The sequence below is a fragment of the Salmo salar genome, chromosome ssa18 (assembly GCF_905237065.1).
Source record: "Salmo salar chromosome ssa18, Ssal_v3.1, whole genome shotgun sequence".
NCBI lineage: Eukaryota > Metazoa > Chordata > Actinopteri > Salmoniformes > Salmonidae > Salmo > Salmo salar.
The window spans coordinates 38,766,454-38,783,777 of NC_059459.1; the positions used below are offsets into that span (position 1 = coordinate 38,766,454).

The window sequence follows — 17,324 nt, forward strand, 5'->3', positions numbered from 1 at the left end:
AACTGTAGTACAATCCAAAATGAATCCCTTTTGTGTGGTTTTGGATTGAACTTTACAGCCTTCAAATAATCATATCCAAGAGTGGCATGAAGAATTTTTACACTTTTGTGCTTAAATATCAAGCATTTCAGGTATTTTAAGGGTCAGCGTACATAGCAAACCAGATTGGAACGATCCAGAGTAGAGTGCTGAAGGCCACATAGTCTTTTCCTACTGGGAACACATACAAACACATTGAAACAGCCATGTCTATGGCAAACATTTGCTGTACTGTAGCGCCCTCTACTGTTGGAATTCTGCACAGACAACTGAGCCTCACTTCACTTTACACATTCAACTTTAATCAACCAACCAATAACACTTGCATATAAAAAAAAATTATATCAAAAGATAAAACAATATTCAACATTGGTTGATAATAATATTCCATTTCCAGATGTGTCAGAAAGCATTCATATAATATTATTCTTACCTGTGTCTCAGTTTGTCCCGGAGACCTTTCCTTATTTGGTTTCAGGAGAGATGTCATCTATCCTAGTATTCAGATATGGCTGGTGATGTCCAGTGTATATCATTTCAAGTCCTCTGTGTGTGAGTGTGTGTGTGCATTGTGTTCCTGTGGGTGTGTGTGTGTGTGTGTGCTTGGTTATGAAGGTGCAGTAGTCCATAAAAACGGGGCTTGATCCCATTTAATGGCAAGATAATGCATAAAATACATCTTTCATACACAATCTGCTTTAACATGGAGTCATAAAGATTAAATGGGAGGTATTTGTCTCCATCAGGACATAACAGAACTAACCAAGGTCCCCACCTGAAACAAACCCACCCTCTCTAACAGGACATAACAGAACTAACCAAGGTCCCCATCTGAAACAAACCCACCCTCTCTAACAGGACATAACAGAACTAACCAAGGTCCCCATCTGAAACAAACCCACCCTCTCTAACAGGACATAACAGAACTAACCAAGGTCCCCATCTGAAACAAACCCACCCTCTCTAACAGGACATAACAGAACTAACCAAGGTCCCCATCTGAAACAAACCCACCCTCTCCCAAGCACCAAGGGGGAAGATCAGATTTATATAAATCTGATCAAATGGACAATTCTAAAATCATTGAAAGCTTCTTCATTTTCATCAACAAAAAAAAAATCTAATTTAGCATTTTATTTACTCCTCTTTTGAGAAATGTATTTTAAAATCTTTGCCTTTTTTTCATACATACAAAAATACATGATGTCTAATAATACCACAGTTTGGCTTCTGGTTTCATTTCAAATGACTAGACAGGGGAAGGGCTGAGGCCATAGAGATAGATAGAGGGCACACTGGCCACAAAGCCAGTTTTAGTATGGGCAGCATCATTGAAGGCTTTCACCATTTTAAAGTTCGAGGATGGGCTCTCTTTCTGTGACTAGCTCCCTGTGAGTGTAATAACAGCGTGGTCAGATAGTGTAAACAGTGGTGTGGTGTCCATTTTAGGAAACGCTCAGCTGCAGTGGAGTGTGTGTGTGAACGTTAAGAACTATGGTAAAATGTCTCACTTCACCGTCGTTTAACATAACCCAACACCTAGTGACCTCGTCAAGAGGTTTTGGAACTCTTAGCTAAAGTGTTTGGTTGACAGAAAAGATCCAGGTTTAAGGCCCGAGCAGGACTATCGCATGACTTCACTACAGTTAGTTTGCAATCAATCAATCAAACTCTTCTTCTTCTTCATGCTTCCAAAGAGAAGCGACCAGAGCACCACCTGCTCAGCAGGGAAAAAAAACACAAAACACTCCCATGTAAGAGTTCTTCAATTCCACTGAAGTCTTCATCCATAGAGAGGAAGTCTTCCATAGAGTCTTCCATCGAGACGTGAACATCATCATTACTAACGAGGGACAGCAGTCAGGTTTAAAAGGTTACTGAAGTAAAAAAAAAAAAAGTTTTTCTGTCTTTTAAAAAAAACATGGTCATAGTATTCTATCTAAAGTCAGTGTTGCAGCATAGTTGACTGGTTTCTCGTGTGAAGAAGTCTTCGAAAAGACTTTCAGGACACTGGGAGCCATCTTGGATACCAAATCCTGTCCTCTTGAACACAATGTAGAAGACAATATGGAAACCTGTGAACTGAAATGAAAATATGATATCATGCACAGTATATAGCCTCATTTATTATTTGAATAGCTAAATAAAACAGACATTTAGATAAAAAAAATACATACTTGCTCTGGCTTCCCTGGAGAACTATGACCAAAGAATGAAGGCTAAAGAAAAAAACAAAAATAAAAATAAAAACTGAACGAATTGAAAAGAAGAGAATGGAGAGAAAGGAGTCATTTTTTTTTTTAAACAGAGGAAAAAAAGTAATTTGTAGCATTTATACTCCAATTCAGATTCCAACTGAATAAACTGAACAATACAACACAGTGTCACTGGTTTCAAAAGGGACCATTGGACCGGATGTACCTTTTCTTCTAGTTCCTTTATCTGTCTTTTCTGTGCTGCTATCCATTCCTCCAGCTCTTTGATTCTCTGGACATGAAAAACAGGATGAACAATAAGGTGGAGAACAAGTATAATCAGATTAGAGTAAATATTTAATATTGCTATACTGTAGCTGAGGAATGAGGATCTCCCTGGGGAATGTACTGTAGGGTAGCTGAGGAAGGAGAATCTCCCTGGGGAATGTACTGTAGGGTAGCTGAGGAAGGAGAATCTCCCTGGGGAATGTACTGTAGGGTAGCTGAGGAAGGAGAATCTCCCTGGGGAATGTACTGTAGGGTAGCTGAGGAAGGAGAATCTCCCTGGGGAATGTACTGTAGGGTAGCTGAGGAAGGAGAATCTCCCTGGGGAATGTACTGTAGGGTAGCTGAGGAAGGAGAATCTCCCTGGGGAATGTGCTGTAGGGTAGCTGAGGAAGGAGAATCTCCCTGGGGAATGTACTGTAGGGTAGCTGAGGAAGGAGAATCTCCCTGGGGAATGTACTGTAGGGTAGCTGAGGAAGGAGAATCTCCCTGGGGAATGTACTGTAGGGTAGCTGAGGAAGGAGAATCTCCCTGGGGAATGTACTGTAGGGTAGCTGAGGAAGGAGAATCTCCCTGGGGAATAAGACCCACTAGTAATGGTCGTTTCTCTCACCTCCTTTAGACAGGTATGTGTTATACTGTAGATAGACATAGTCTCATTACCTGCAGTATGTGTTATACTGTAGATAGACACAGTAACAATATTGTCTCATTAACTGCAGTGTGTGTCATAGATTGACACAGTAGTAATCGTTGTTTCTCACACCTGTTCTGCCTGGTATTAAATAAACTCAGCATTAATGGCCCATTATTTTACTGGCTGTAGATTCTCTCACCTGCTATGTGTTGTACCAGCTCCATCGTCTACCAGCTCCACCCTCTACCAGCTCCACCCTCTACCAGCTCCACCCTCTACCAGCTCCACCCTCTACCAGCTCCATCCTCTACCAGCTCCATCCTCTACCAGCTCCATTCTCTACCAGCTCCATCTTCTACCAGCTCCATCCTCTACCAGCTCCATCCTCTACCCGCTCCATCCTCTACCAGCTCCACCCTCTACCAGCTCCATTCTCTACCAGCGCCATCCTCTACCAGCTCCATCCTCTACCAGCTCCATCCTCTACCAGCTCCACCCTCTACCAGCTCCACCCTCTACCAGCTCCATCCTCTACCAGCTCCATCCTCTACCAGCTCCACCCTCTACCAGCTCCACCCTCTACCAGCTCCATCTTCTACCAGCTCCATCCTCTACCAGCTCCATCCTCTACCAGCTCCACCCTCTACCAGCTCCACCCTCTACCAGCTCCACCCTCTACCAGCTCCATCCTCTACCAGCTCCATCCTCTCACCTGCTGTGAGTGCTGTAGCATTTCCATTCTCTCCCTGAGGATCTGTGAGTCCCTCTCTCTTAGCTCCATCATGACCCCTCTCTTCCACTGCTCCACCGCCCGACGCAGTGTCTCCCTCTCATCGTCCGACAGCATCTCCGACATCTTGGCCCCCGCATCCTGTTGCAGGGCATTAAACAGCATCGCCTCTAGCTCCAAGATCCTCTGGAGGGAGGGAGCGGAGAGAGGGATGGAAGGATGGAGAGAGAGGGGAGAGAAAGAAGGAGAGTGGCAAGGTAGTTGGTGTTACACCTAACGACCACAAGCGGGCACAGGTGCAGCTAGTCAGTGGGTGGACAATGTGATCCACTGGCTCAATGTTTTCTATAAAAACATATACACTGACTAGACAAAACATTAAGAACAATGCGCTTTCCATGACATGGACTGACCAGGTGAATCCAGGTGAAAGCTATGATCCCTTATTGATGTCATTTGTTAAATCCACTTCAAATTAGTGTAGATGAAGGGGAGGAGACAGGTTAAAAAAGGATTTAAGCCTTGAGACAATTGAGACATGGATTATGTACGTGTGCCATACACAATCCATGTCTCAATTGATTTAAGCAAGACAAAAGATTTAAGTGCCTTTGAACGGGGTATGGTAGTAGGTGCCAGGCGCACCGGTTTGAGTCAAGAACTACAATGCTGCTGGGTTTTTCATGTGTATCAAGAATGGTCCACTGCCCAAAGGACATCCAGCCAACTTGACAACTATGGGAAGCATTGGGCCAGCATCCCTGTGGAACACTTCTGACACCTTGCCCCGATGAATTGACTCTGTCCTGAGGGCAAAAACGGGGTGCAACTCAATTTTTGGAAGGTGTTCTTAATGTTTGTGCACTCATTGTATATTTTCACTTTAGTCATTTAGCAGATATCAATCAAATGTATTTATAAAACCCATCTTACATCAGCTGATGTCACAAAGTGCTGTACAGAAACCCAGCCTAAAACAGCAAGCAATGCAAGTGTAGAAGCACGGATGCTTTTATCCAGAGTGCGAGTGTTAGTTTACAAAGGCAAGTTTTTTCCTGGAACATTTAGGTCCATTTGAAATGTCTCACCTTGTGAGCCTGAGCCATGGACTGTTTCCTGTAGTCCAACTCCTCATCCAGATAGCCTTTCTGTTTACTGAACACATGCTGCAAATAACACACAACACAACCTGATCATTCAGCCAACTCCTACCTGAAGATTCATACAAAATCATTCATTCATTCTCTCTTTCATTCATTCATTTATTAATTAATTAATTAATTCTCTCTCTTTCATTCATTCATTTATTAATTAATTCATTCATTTCTTTAATTCATTAATTTGTTAATTCATTATTTCTTTCATTCATTAATTCATTTGTTCATTCATTCATTCATTCATATAAGATGTCTGTTGAATACTGTAGGTCAGACTACAATATATTGCCAGTTGCCAATGCACTTTAAACATATAACACATACTACCATGCATCAGCAACATATTAAACAACTTGAGCAACATGCTAAATAAGAAGGCTTAAAATAAAATTTTGATCAGCCATTTACCTTCTCACTTTCAATGTCCATCCTTTTCTGTGCTAAAGCTGTTTTGGTGACCTCTATATTCTCAAGCCACTGAAAGGAGAAGATAAATTGGGATATTCAGCTGGGAATAAAACATTATTTTATCTCATTAACTCAATTATGCAAAGCCGACTGTACGACAGGGATTCAAAGACAAGGCTGGCATTCAAACAAACAAAGATTAAACAGCCTTTTGAAATGTAAGTTGCTGAAAATATAAATACCCTCTCTGCTAGTGTTAAGACGGTCCTGGCGTGAATGACGACCACCTGCTCCTCATTGGATAGGTTCTGGGTGGTACATGGCACATAAGGAGAACACAACACTCACACACTCAGTATCAAGCAGACAGCAGATCCATCAACACTCAGACACTCAGAATCAAGCAGACAGCACATCCATCAACACTCAGACACTCCGTATCAAGCAGACAGCACATCCATCAACACTCAGACACTCCGTATCAAGCAGACATCAGATCCATCAACACTCAGACACTCAGTATCAAGCAGACATCAGATCCATCAACACTCAGACACTCCGTATCAAGCAGACAGCATATCCATCAACAGTCAGACACTCAGTATCAAGCAGACAGCAGATCCATCAACACTCAGACACTCAGTGTCAAGCAGACAGCACATCCATCAACACTCAGACACTCCGTATCAAGCAGACCGCAGATCCATCAACACTGAGGCACTCAGTATCAAGCAGACAGCAGATCCATCAACACTGAGGCACTCAGTATCAAGCAGACATCAGATCCATCAACACTCAGACACTCCGTATCAAGCAGACACCAGATCCATCAACACTGAGGCACTCAGTATCAAGCAGACAGCAGATCCATCAACACTGAGGCACTCAGTATCAAGCAGACAGCAGATCCATCAACACAGAGGAGACAGATAGACAGAGCGATGAGTCCAGTGAGGTTGGAGCGGACCCTACTACAGGCAGACATACATGTACATACATGTAGATAGGAAATGAACATACACTTACGGCATTATCCCCCAGTATATCTAGCTTTTTCATTAGCTCTGTGATGATGATGTCCTGCCAGGGAGAAGAGACAAAAACAGCAGGTTAAACTTCAAATCAAATAAAGTCCTTAACACTCCCCCTAGACCAAGGGTATTCAACTCTGACCCTACGAGGACAACTACTGGTGTTCTGTTCTACCTGATCATTAATATCACCCACCTGGTGTCCCAGGTCTAAATCAGGCCCTGATCATTAATATCACCCACCTGGTGTCCCAGGTCTAAATCAGGCCCTGGTCATTAATATCACCCACCTGGTGTCCCAGGTCTAAATCAGGCCCTGGCCATTAATATCACCCACCTGGTGTCCCAGGTCTAAATCAGGCCCTGGTCATTAATATCACCCACCTGGTGTCCCAGGTTTAAATCAGGCCCTGATTAGAAGGGAACAATGAAGAAAGGCAGTGGAACTGGCTTTGAGGTCAAGATTTGAATTCAAGGCCCCTAGACACTCTCCTAGCCCCTAGCTCCTAGCCCCTATCCCCTAGCTCCTAGCCTCTACCCCCTAACACCTTTTATATGATATTATTATTATAGATATAGACTCACTGTGACTCCGTCGGCCTCACAGTACACCTGCAGTGGACTGATGCCTTCACAGAAGTGGATGTCATGGAAGTTGATTCCTGGAGATCTCCTCTCCCTCTCCTGGACGGTGATAGATGCCATTATTACTAGATGGCCCATCTTGGAGACCATGGGCATGTTAATCTAGCCTTTCATTAGTCTTTCATTAGCTAAAGTATGTACGAGTACAGCTAAAACTGTAAAAACGACAATACGTTTCCAAAAACGTGAATAACATTAAGATTAAAAAAAATTGTTGTACAATTGTGTACAAGGTCCAGTGGAAACTCCTAGCGATTGGAGAGGATGGAGCCAGGGGGACTGCCATACCACGGCGCCCGTAAAAGCAGTTGTTGTGAGGGGTTAAATGGCTCTTACTTCAAGTTCAAGGATCCGGAACTCCAGGAGTTCATTCTGGTCTCTGGCGTCCTGAAATTCGTTTTTTAAACGTGACTCCTCTGTTTCCATGTGCTTGATCTGTTAAGAGACAGAAATACACTGGGGAAATATAATCACAATCACATTTTCCCAATCACACCTGAATTACATGTGACATATCACTTCAGGTAAATATGATGGATAATAGTTTTATACCTTCTCTATGAGTTCTTGATTTCTTTGATACAGGGCTTGTTTCTCCTCGATCCACTTCATATCCTTCAAACACACAGGGAATCAGTGGTAAAGAACTCTCTCTCTCTGTGTGTGTGTGTGTGTGTGTGTGTGTGTGTGTGTGTGTGTGTGTGTGTGTGTGTGTGTGTGTGTGTGTGTGTGTGTGTGTGTGTGTGTGTGTGTGTGTGTGCGTGTGTGTGTGGTGTGTGTGTGTGAGATCCAGTCACCTGTCCTTGCTGGGACAGAACACACTCCAGGTCCTGTATTCTGGTTTGGTAGAGAATAAGCTCTGCTTGCAACTGTTCTCTTGTCTGTGGAGTGAAGAGAACAACATTCACTGGTTATATACAATGATAATCAATGCTAGTAGAATATGTTTCTCTATCTGGTTCAGTCTCCAGGGCAGCATTCTGGATCTACCTGGTTCTGTCTCTACCTTGTTCAGTCTCTACCTGGTTCAGTCTCTACCTGGTTCAGTCTCTATGGCAGCATTCTGGATCTACCTGGTTCAGTCTCTACCTTGTTCAGTCTCTACCTGGTTCAGTCTCTATGGCAGAATTCTGGATCTACCTTGTTCAGTCTCTACCTGGTTCAGTCTCTATGGCAGAATTCTGGATCTACCTGGTTCAGTCTCTACCTTGTTCAGTCTCTAGGGCAGCATTCTGTCTCTACCTGGTTTAGTATCTACCTTGTTCAGTCTCTACCTTGTTCAGTCTCCAGGGCAGCATTCTGGATCTACCTGGTTCAGTCTCTACCTTGTTCAGTCTCTACCTGGTTCAGTCTCTATGGCAGAATTCTGGATCTACCTTGTTCAGTCTCTACCTGGTTCAGTCTCTATGGCAGCATTCTGGATCTACCTGGTTCAGTCTCTACCTTGTTCATCCTCTACCTGGTTCAGTCTCTACCTGGTTCAGTCTCAAGGGCAGCATTCTGGATCTACCTGGTTCAGTCTCTACCTTGTTCAGTCTCTACCTGGTTCAGTCTCAAGGGCAGCATTCTGGATCTACCTGGTTCAGTCTCTACCTTGTTCAGTCTCTATACTACCTGGTTCAGTCTCTACCTTGTTCAGTCTCTAGGGCAGCATTCTGTCTCTACCTGGTTTAGATCTACCTTGTTCAGTCTCTACCTTGTTCAGTCTCAATTCACTACCTGGTTCAGTCTCTACCTTGTTCAGTCTCTTGTTCAGTCGGTAGCATCTGTCTCTACCTTGTTCAGTCTCTACCTGGTTCAGTCTCTATGGCAGGATCTGTCTCTACCTGGTTCAGTCTCTACCTTGTTCAGTCTCTAGGCCTTCTTCTCTACCTGGTTTAGTATCTACCTTGTTCAGTCTCTACCTTGTTCAGTCTCCAGGGCAGCATTCTGGCTCTACCTGGTTCAGTCTCTACCTGGTTCAGTCTCTACCTGGTTCAGAAACTGTCTACCTGGTTCAGTCTCTACCTGGTTCAGTCTCTATGGCAGCATTCTGGATCTACCTGGTTCAGTCTCTACCTTGTTCAGTCTCTACCTGGTTCAGTCTCTACCTGGTTCAGTCTCAAGGGCAGCATTCTGGATCTACCTGGTTCAGTCTCTACCTTGTTCAGTCTCTACCTGGTTCAGTCTCCAGGGTAGCATTCTGTCTCTACCTGGTTCAGTCTCTACCTTGTTCAGTCTCTACCTGGTTCAGTCTCTACCTTGTTCAGTCTCAACCTGGTTCAGTCTCTACCTGGTTCAGTCTCCAGGGTAGCATCTGTCTCTACCTGGTTCAGTCTCTACCTTGTTCAGTCTCCAGGGCAGGATCTGTCTCTACCTGGTTCAGTCTCTACCTTGTTCAGTCTCTACCTGGTTCAGACTCTACCTGGTTCAGTTTTTACCTGGTAGAGTCTCTATGGCAGCATTCTGGCTCTACCTGGTTCAGTCTCTATGTCAGCATTCTGGCTCTACCTGGTGTCATGACGTTGGCCTCTTTGAGTACAGGGAGGACAGTTGACCCCCTCCCCCCTTGCACCATCCCCCAACCTACCTCCCCCCACCCAGGCCCTGTGTGAAAGGGTTGTAAAATTCCAGAGGAGAATCTTACAACCACATGGCCCAGTTGAGACACAGAGGGGTCCCATAGAGAGACACAGGAAATTCTTCCAACTCACACAATTGGGGAACCGAATGACATTTGTTTTTCTGGAGAAGGTATGGAAGATTGGTGAAGAATCCAGCTACGAACTGGTCCGCTTGGTACAATTTTGTGATACTCAGAAGAGACAATATAACCATATTACCATAAAACGGTTTATATAATAGCCTCAGCCTTGAGACTTGCATCCACATGGTTGTATAGAATGTATTAATAAGGATAAAGCTATTTGTAATACATTGAGATGCTATGTACTGATGTTAATGTGATAGAATTGTATTTCTGTAGCAAGCTTAACTCAGTCATCGGCACGCCCCCAGGGACACAGACAGGACCAGGCGTCATGTGACATGTTCCCTATAAAACTATACCCTGATCTACTTTTTTCAGACCCGGCCTCCAATCCATTGCGAGTTGGCCAATAGGTTTGACCATCCAAGTACTCTACTGAAAGTGAACTATACCACGTGGTTAACTTTTAGACTATCGATACCGACAGAATAAGAACAAGTCTTTGATATTAATTATTAGTCTGCAGCTAAGTAAATTATATCATTGAACGCGAAGACCAACGAAACATCCATTCTATAACGACATTAATGAATGTCGCTTTGAAAGATCCATTCTAACCGAGAGAGAGAGAGAACGTGGACAAAACTCTCCAACAGAACGACGCTCCAACAAGGATCCCGACGACACACTGAGCGTAAATATATATTGATTGCAATTGTTCCCAAATGAGTGAGCGTTCATGTGCAATTGATTAGCATGTCAATTGTTAATATTAATGAACTCTGTGTGTCTCCTCAGCTGACCGTTTATGATCCTTTGTTTAACAAGACACCAGCCATGCCTGTTTAGCCCACTAGGGCACATTACTCTACCAATTCTTTGTGATGATAATTACTGTTTGTATACTTTCTGTGAATTTGTCACGTCCTGACCAGCAGAGGGCGTATTGCTTAGTCTAGGTCAGGATGTGGCAGGGGGTTTGTGTTTGTTAAATGTTGGGTTGATGATTGGGACTTCCAATTGAAGGCAGGTGTGTATAGTTGCCTTTGATTGGAAGTCCTATATAGGTGTGTGTGTTTGTCTTTGGGGTGGTGGGTGATTGTTCTGTGTTGAGCCTATGCTTTGCAGACTGTCAGTTTATCGTTCGTTTTCTTGTTTGTTGTTTTTGTATTCGTGTTGGTTTAATTAAATGTTCAAAATGAACAACTGCACACCTGCTGCGTATTGGTCTACCTTTTCCGATGACGATTTCGCATTATCGTCAGAAGACGAAGATACCTGTGACAGAATCCCCACCAACAAAGGACCAAGCAGCGGAAGAAGGCTGGCGAGGTAAGGGAGACCGAGAGGCACCCCCAATAATTTTTTAGGGGGGGGCACAAGGGCTGTTTGATGGGGCAAGAGATGCCCGCCAGTCAACAGTCGCCAGAGCTGCCCGCCAGTCAACAGTCGTCATCAGAGCTGCCCGCCAGTCAACAGTCGTCATCAGAGCTGCCCGCCAGTCAACAGTCGTCATCAGAGCTGCCCGCCAGTCAACAGTCGTCATCAGAGCTGCCCACCAGTCAACAGTCGTCGTCAGAGCTGCCCGCCAGTCAACAGTCGTCGTCAGAGCTGCCCGCCAGTCAACAGTCGTCGTCAGAGCTGCCCGCCAGTCAACAGTCGTCAGAGCTGCCCGCCAGTCAACAGTCGTCAGAGCTGCCCGCCAGTCAACAGTCGCCAGAGAGGTCAGACTGCGCTGAACTGCCGGAGTGGCCAGACTGCGCTGAACTGCCGGAGTGGCCAGACTGCGCTGAACTGCCGGAGTGGCCAGACTGCCCTGACCTGCCGGAGTGGCCAGACTGCCCTGACCTGCCGGAGTGGCCAGACTGCCCTGACCTGCCGGCGTGGCCAGACTGCCCTGAACTGCCGGCGTGGCCAGACTGCCCTGAACTGCCGGCGTGGCCAGACTGCCCTGAACTGCCGGCGTGGCCAGACTGCCCTGAACTGCCGGCGTGGCCAGACTGCCCTGAACTGCCGGCGTGGCCAGACTGCCCTGAACTGCCGGAGTGGCCAGACTGCGCTGAACTGCCGGAGTGGCCAGACTGCCCTGAACTGCCGGAGTGGCCAGACTGCCCTGACCTGCCGGAGTGGCCAGACTGCCCTGACCTGCCGGAGTGGCCAGACTGCCCTGACCTGCCGGAGTGGCCAGACTGCGCTGACCTGCCGGAGTGGCCAGACTGCCCTGACCTGCCGGAGTGGCCAGACTGCCCTGAACTGCCGGAGTGGCCAGACTGCCCAGACTGTCCCCAGTTGCCAGACTGCCCAGACTGTCCCCAGTTGCCAGACTGCCCAGACTGTCCCCAGTTGCCAGACTGCCCAGACTGTCCCGAGCTGCCAGACTGCCCAGACTGTCCCGAGCTGCCAGAGTGGCCCGACTGCCTGGAACGGCCTGCACCTGAGCCACCTCCAGGATAGGTGGGTTGGGGAGGGAGGGTGTAGCACAGTGCCGTTGTTGACGGCAGCCACCCTCCCTTCCCTCCCTTATGGTTTAGGGGTTATTGTTTGTTGGGTTTTTGTTGGGGTATTGGGGATTTTCTTGTTTTTCTTTTTTAGGTGCATCCTGGAGTCTGCACCTTGAGGGGCGGGGTACTGTCACGTCCTGACCAGCAGAGGGCGTATTGCTTAGTCTAGGTCAGGATGTGGCAGGGGGTTTGTGTTTGTTAAATGTTGGGTTGATGATTGGGACTTCCAATTGAAGGCAGGTGTGTATAGTTGCCTTTGATTGGAAGTCCTATATAGGTATGTGTGTTTGTCTTTGGGGTGGTGGGTGATTGTTCTGTGTTGAGCCTATGCTTTGCAGACTGTCAGTTTATCGTTCTTTTTTTTGTTTGTTGTTTTTGTATTCGTGTTGGTTTAATTAAATGTTCAAAATGAACAACTGCACACCTGCTGCGTATTGGTCTACCTTTTCCGATGACGATTTCGCATTATCGTCAGAAGACGAAGATACCTGTGACAGAATTACTTAGTTTAGTAAATAAATGATTTTAAGACAATTGATGTATGGATGAATTTAGTAAAGACTGGGTTCGTGCAGATACAACAATTTACGACGTTTGGAATGAGACTGGACGCGAGGTAAAATACACCATTTAAACCAGAAGATAATCGGCCTATACTATAATAGAATAATAATATATAATGTTATAATATAGGAAAGTTATATTAGGAAAATTATAACTTTGTAATCTGAATATTTTCCTTGGTGCCCCGATCTCCTAGTTAATTACAATTAAACGATTAATCAGTTTAATCGCGTGATATTAATTACAGGGAGTTAATTGATAAACATGTCTTCAGTTTAATGGTACCCCAAAGACACGACACTGGTCAGTCTCTGTGGCAGCATTCTGGCTCTACCTGGTTCAGTCTCTGTGGCAGCATTCTGGCTCTACCTGGTTCAGTCTCTGTGGCAGCATTCTGGCTCTACCTGGTTCAGTCTCTATGTCAGCGTTCTGTCTCTACCTGGTTCAGTCTCTATGGCAGCGTTCTGGCTCTACCTGGTTCAGTCTCTATGGCAGCATTCTGGCTCTACCTGGTCAGTCTCTATGTCAGCATTCTGGCTCTACCTGGTTCAGTCTCTATGTCAGCATTCTGTCTCTACCTGGTTCAGTCTCTATGGCAGCGTTCTGGCTCTACCTGGTTCATATGGCAGCATTCAGTCTCTACCTGGTTCAGTCTCTATGGCAGCGTTCTGGCTCTACCTGGTTCATATGGCAGCATTCTGTCTCTACCTGGTTCAGTCTCTATGGCAGCATTCTGTCTCTACCTGGTTCAGTCTCTATGGCAGCGTTCTGGCTCTACCTGGTTCATATGGCAGCATTCTGTCTCTACCTGGTTCAGTCTCTATGGCAGCATTCTGTCTCTACCTGGTTCAGTCTCTATGGCAGCGGTCTGGCTCTACCTGGTTCAGTCTCTATGTCAGCATTCTGTCTCTACCTGGTTCAGTCTCTGTGGCAGCATTCTGGCTCTACCTGGTTCAGTCTCTATGTCAGCATTCTGTCTCTACCTGGTTCAGTCTCTAGGGCAGCATTTTGGTTTGAGACCTGCGTGCTTAACTCACATTTTCTCTCACGGACGTCAATGCATGATTTATGTGAATGTCTGGGCTGAATCAGGCCTTGGAGGAGTCCTACTTATGAAGGACAGGTGAATACGACTATAGCCCAATACTTCTAGTGGACTAGTGGTCTGAAATACATTATTGCCTAGTGAATGAAATACATGTTTGATAATGGCATCATAATAGAGCACCTCTTACCTTGACTTCCTTCTCTGCATCAAACGTGCCCCCCACCTGCTCCTGTAGAAGTGCATAGGCTCTCTGAAGAGCCTGGTACTCCATGGTCAACTGATGAAACCTCATCTCTGTCTCCTCCCTGATCATACCCTACAGGCAGACAGAAAGACAGGTAGACAGAAAGACAGGCAGGCAGACAGAAAGACAGAAAGAAAGGTAGACGGAAAGACAGGCAGACAGATTGGCAGACAGACAGGCAGACAGATGGGCAGACAGACAGGCAGACAGAAAGACAGGTAGACGGAAAGACAGGTAGACAGATGGGCACACATGCAGACAGACAGGTAGACAGACGGGCACACATGCAGACAGACAGGTGGACAGACAGGCAGACAGACAGGCAGACAGACAGAGAGGCAGACAGACGGGCAGACAGGCAGAAAGACAGACAGGCAGATGTACAGACAGACAGGTAGACAGACGGACAGACAGGCAGACAGATGGGCAGACAGACGGGCAGACAGATAGGAGATGGGCAGACAGGCAGATGTACAGACAGACAGGTAGACAGACGGACAGACAGGCAGACAGACGGGCAGACAGACGGGGAGACAGACGGGGAGACGGGCAGACAGGCAGATGTACAGACAGACAGACAAAAACAACAGTGAGGGTAGTCAGGACAGTTGCTGTCCCTCCCCATGGTCATTATAACACAATTTCAGAAATAACATATGACATAAGAAACCAGCAATATGTCTGCTTCGCAGTAAACGTTGCATTGCATATTTACACTTCTGTAATTGACTGCTGTATATCAAGAATGGAAACACACTTCCGAATTCATTCATAGTTCTATAACAAAACAAATGTCAAAACGTCCAGCTTTCATCAGGGAGCAATCAGATGACAAAACGTACATATATCTCTCCACCTCCTTTCTCTTTTTCTCTGTCTTGATCTTTCTCTCTTTCCTCTCTCCCTCTCTCTTGATCACCCTCTTTCTCTCTGTCAGACTCCCCTTAAACACGACAAGCAAAACTGTACGACTTTCCCAGAAAGTCTGTCTCCGTGTCTTACCTCCTCCAGGTCATCGTCTGGTGTGCACGGTGTCCTGTCTGTGTGGAAGGAGATGGAGGAACCGTCTGAGTCTATAGAAGCCTCTTCATCGTAACCAAAGAACGTCTCTACCACTGGTTTACATGGCTTAATGGCCTTCTTCCTCCCTATGGTGCCCTGCCGCCTGTACCTGAGCAGCATATCTCTTTCCTAGAACATCATTCCATAGAAAATGAAAGAAAATGTTGTTTGTCATGTGCCGAATACAACAGGCGTATTAAACAGAGCTTTCCTCAGAGACACCTAATATTAAACAGTACCCTCCTCAGAGACACCTAATATTAAACAGTACTATCCTCAGAGACATAGTTAATATTAAACAGTACTATCCTCAGAGACATAGTTAATATTAAACAGTACTATCCTCATAGACATAGTTAATATTAAACAGTACTATCCTCAGAGACATAGTTAATATTAAACAGTACCCTCCTCAGAGACATAGTTAATATTAAACAGTACTATCCTCATAGATACCTAATATTAAACAGTACTATCCTCAGAGACATAGTTAATATTAAACAGTACTATCCTCAGAGACATAGTTAATATTAAACAGTACTATCCTCAGAGACATAGTTAATATTAAACAGTTCTATCCTCAGAGACATAGTTAATGTTAAACAGTACTATCCTCAGAGACACCTAACATTAAACAGTACTATCCTCATAGACATAGTTAATATTAAACAGTACTATCCTCATAGATACCTAATATTAAACAGTACTATCCTCATAGACATAGTTAATATAAAACAGTACTATCCTCATAGACATAGTTAATATTAAACAGTACTATCCTCAGAGACACCTAATATTAAACAGTACTATCCTCATAGACATAGTTAATATTAAACAGTACTATCCTCAGAGACATAGTTAATATTAAACAGTACTATCCTCAGAGACATAGTTAATATTAAACAGTACTATCCTCATAGACATAGTTAATATTAAACAGTACTATCCTCAGAGACATAGTTAATATTAAACAGTACTATCCTCATAGACATAGTTAATATTAAACAGTACTATCCTCATAGATACCTAATATTAAACATTACTATCCTCATAGACATAGTTAATATTAAACAGTACTATCCTCAGAGACATAGTTAATATTAAACAGTACTATCCTCATAGACATATCTAGATATTAAACAGTACTATCCTCATAGACATATCTAGATATTAAACAGTACTATCCTCATAGACACTAAAGATGCAGATCTTGTCCCTCCTTTGAGGCTGAGAGACTGAGGATACATTCCAAATGGTACCCTATTCCTTATGTAGTGCACTACTTTTGACCAGGGCCCACCATATGTCTCTGGACAAAAGTAGTGCACCCCTGTATAAAGGGAAAGTGGGAGAGTAAGACACACAAGGACATTTCCATATCAGAGTCTGGGGAGGGGTTGCATCAAACTAACTTTATATTGATATTAGATTAGTTGTTGTTTCCATTAAACTATCCCTCGTGTTGCATTCCTATCATAATTAAGATAATTCAATAAAGTATTAACTTACAATCACACTCTTCACGTATCCAGCTGTCTCCAGTGCCTAGAAAACACATACATTTTGTTGTTGCAATGTCTCTTCCTGTGTTTCATGTCAACAAATCCCTTCCATTTGATTCAAAATCATCAGTGTGTGTAGCCTCCAGCTGAAGACGACTGTGAGCATGAGTGTGACAGTGAGATAAAAAAATTGAGAAAGAGAGAGAGGGATGGAGAGAGAGAGAGAAAGAAAGAAACAAAGAGGGTAAGCGAGTGAGAAAGATAGATAAAGAATGACAGAGTGAGAGAGAGAGAAAGAGAGAAAGAGAGAGAAAGAGAGAGAGAAAGAGAGAGAAACAATGACAGTGTGAGAGAGAGAGAGAGAGAGAGAGAGAGAGAGAGAGAGAGAGAGAGAGATAAAGAATGACAGAGAGAGAGAGAGAGAGAGAGAGAGAGAGAGAGAGAGAGAGAGAGAGGGAGAGAGAGAGAGAGAATGACAGAGTGAGAGAGAGAGAGAGCGAGAGAGAAAGAGAGAGTCAGAGAGAGAGAGAGAGAGAGAAATGACAGAGCAAACCCACCGAGGGTGCTGCTGTAATAGAAATTGTAAT

The 17,324-nt window shown here is 44.6% G+C and overlaps 1 protein-coding gene across 1 annotated transcript in view; it reads right to left on the reverse strand.

The window, feature by feature from the left end:
- Positions 1 to 319: 319 nt before the first annotated feature.
- The window catches only part of LOC106577179 (janus kinase and microtubule-interacting protein 3), a 231,518-nt gene continuing 214,513 nt past the window's right edge, over positions 320 to 17,324 (reverse strand). Inside the window, 15 exon segments of the mRNA XM_045701109.1 lie at positions 320 to 2,121; positions 2,217 to 2,258; positions 2,461 to 2,526; positions 3,869 to 4,072; positions 4,975 to 5,052; positions 5,452 to 5,520; positions 5,694 to 5,759; positions 6,478 to 6,531; positions 7,068 to 7,166; positions 7,464 to 7,562; positions 7,680 to 7,742; positions 7,925 to 8,008; positions 14,117 to 14,245; positions 15,176 to 15,364; positions 16,745 to 16,780. Coding sequence (XP_045557065.1) covers positions 1,975 to 2,121; positions 2,217 to 2,258; positions 2,461 to 2,526; positions 3,869 to 4,072; positions 4,975 to 5,052; positions 5,452 to 5,520; positions 5,694 to 5,759; positions 6,478 to 6,531; positions 7,068 to 7,166; positions 7,464 to 7,562; positions 7,680 to 7,742; positions 7,925 to 8,008; positions 14,117 to 14,245; positions 15,176 to 15,364; positions 16,745 to 16,780 — 1,425 coding nt within the window. The 3' untranslated portion in view covers positions 320 to 1,974.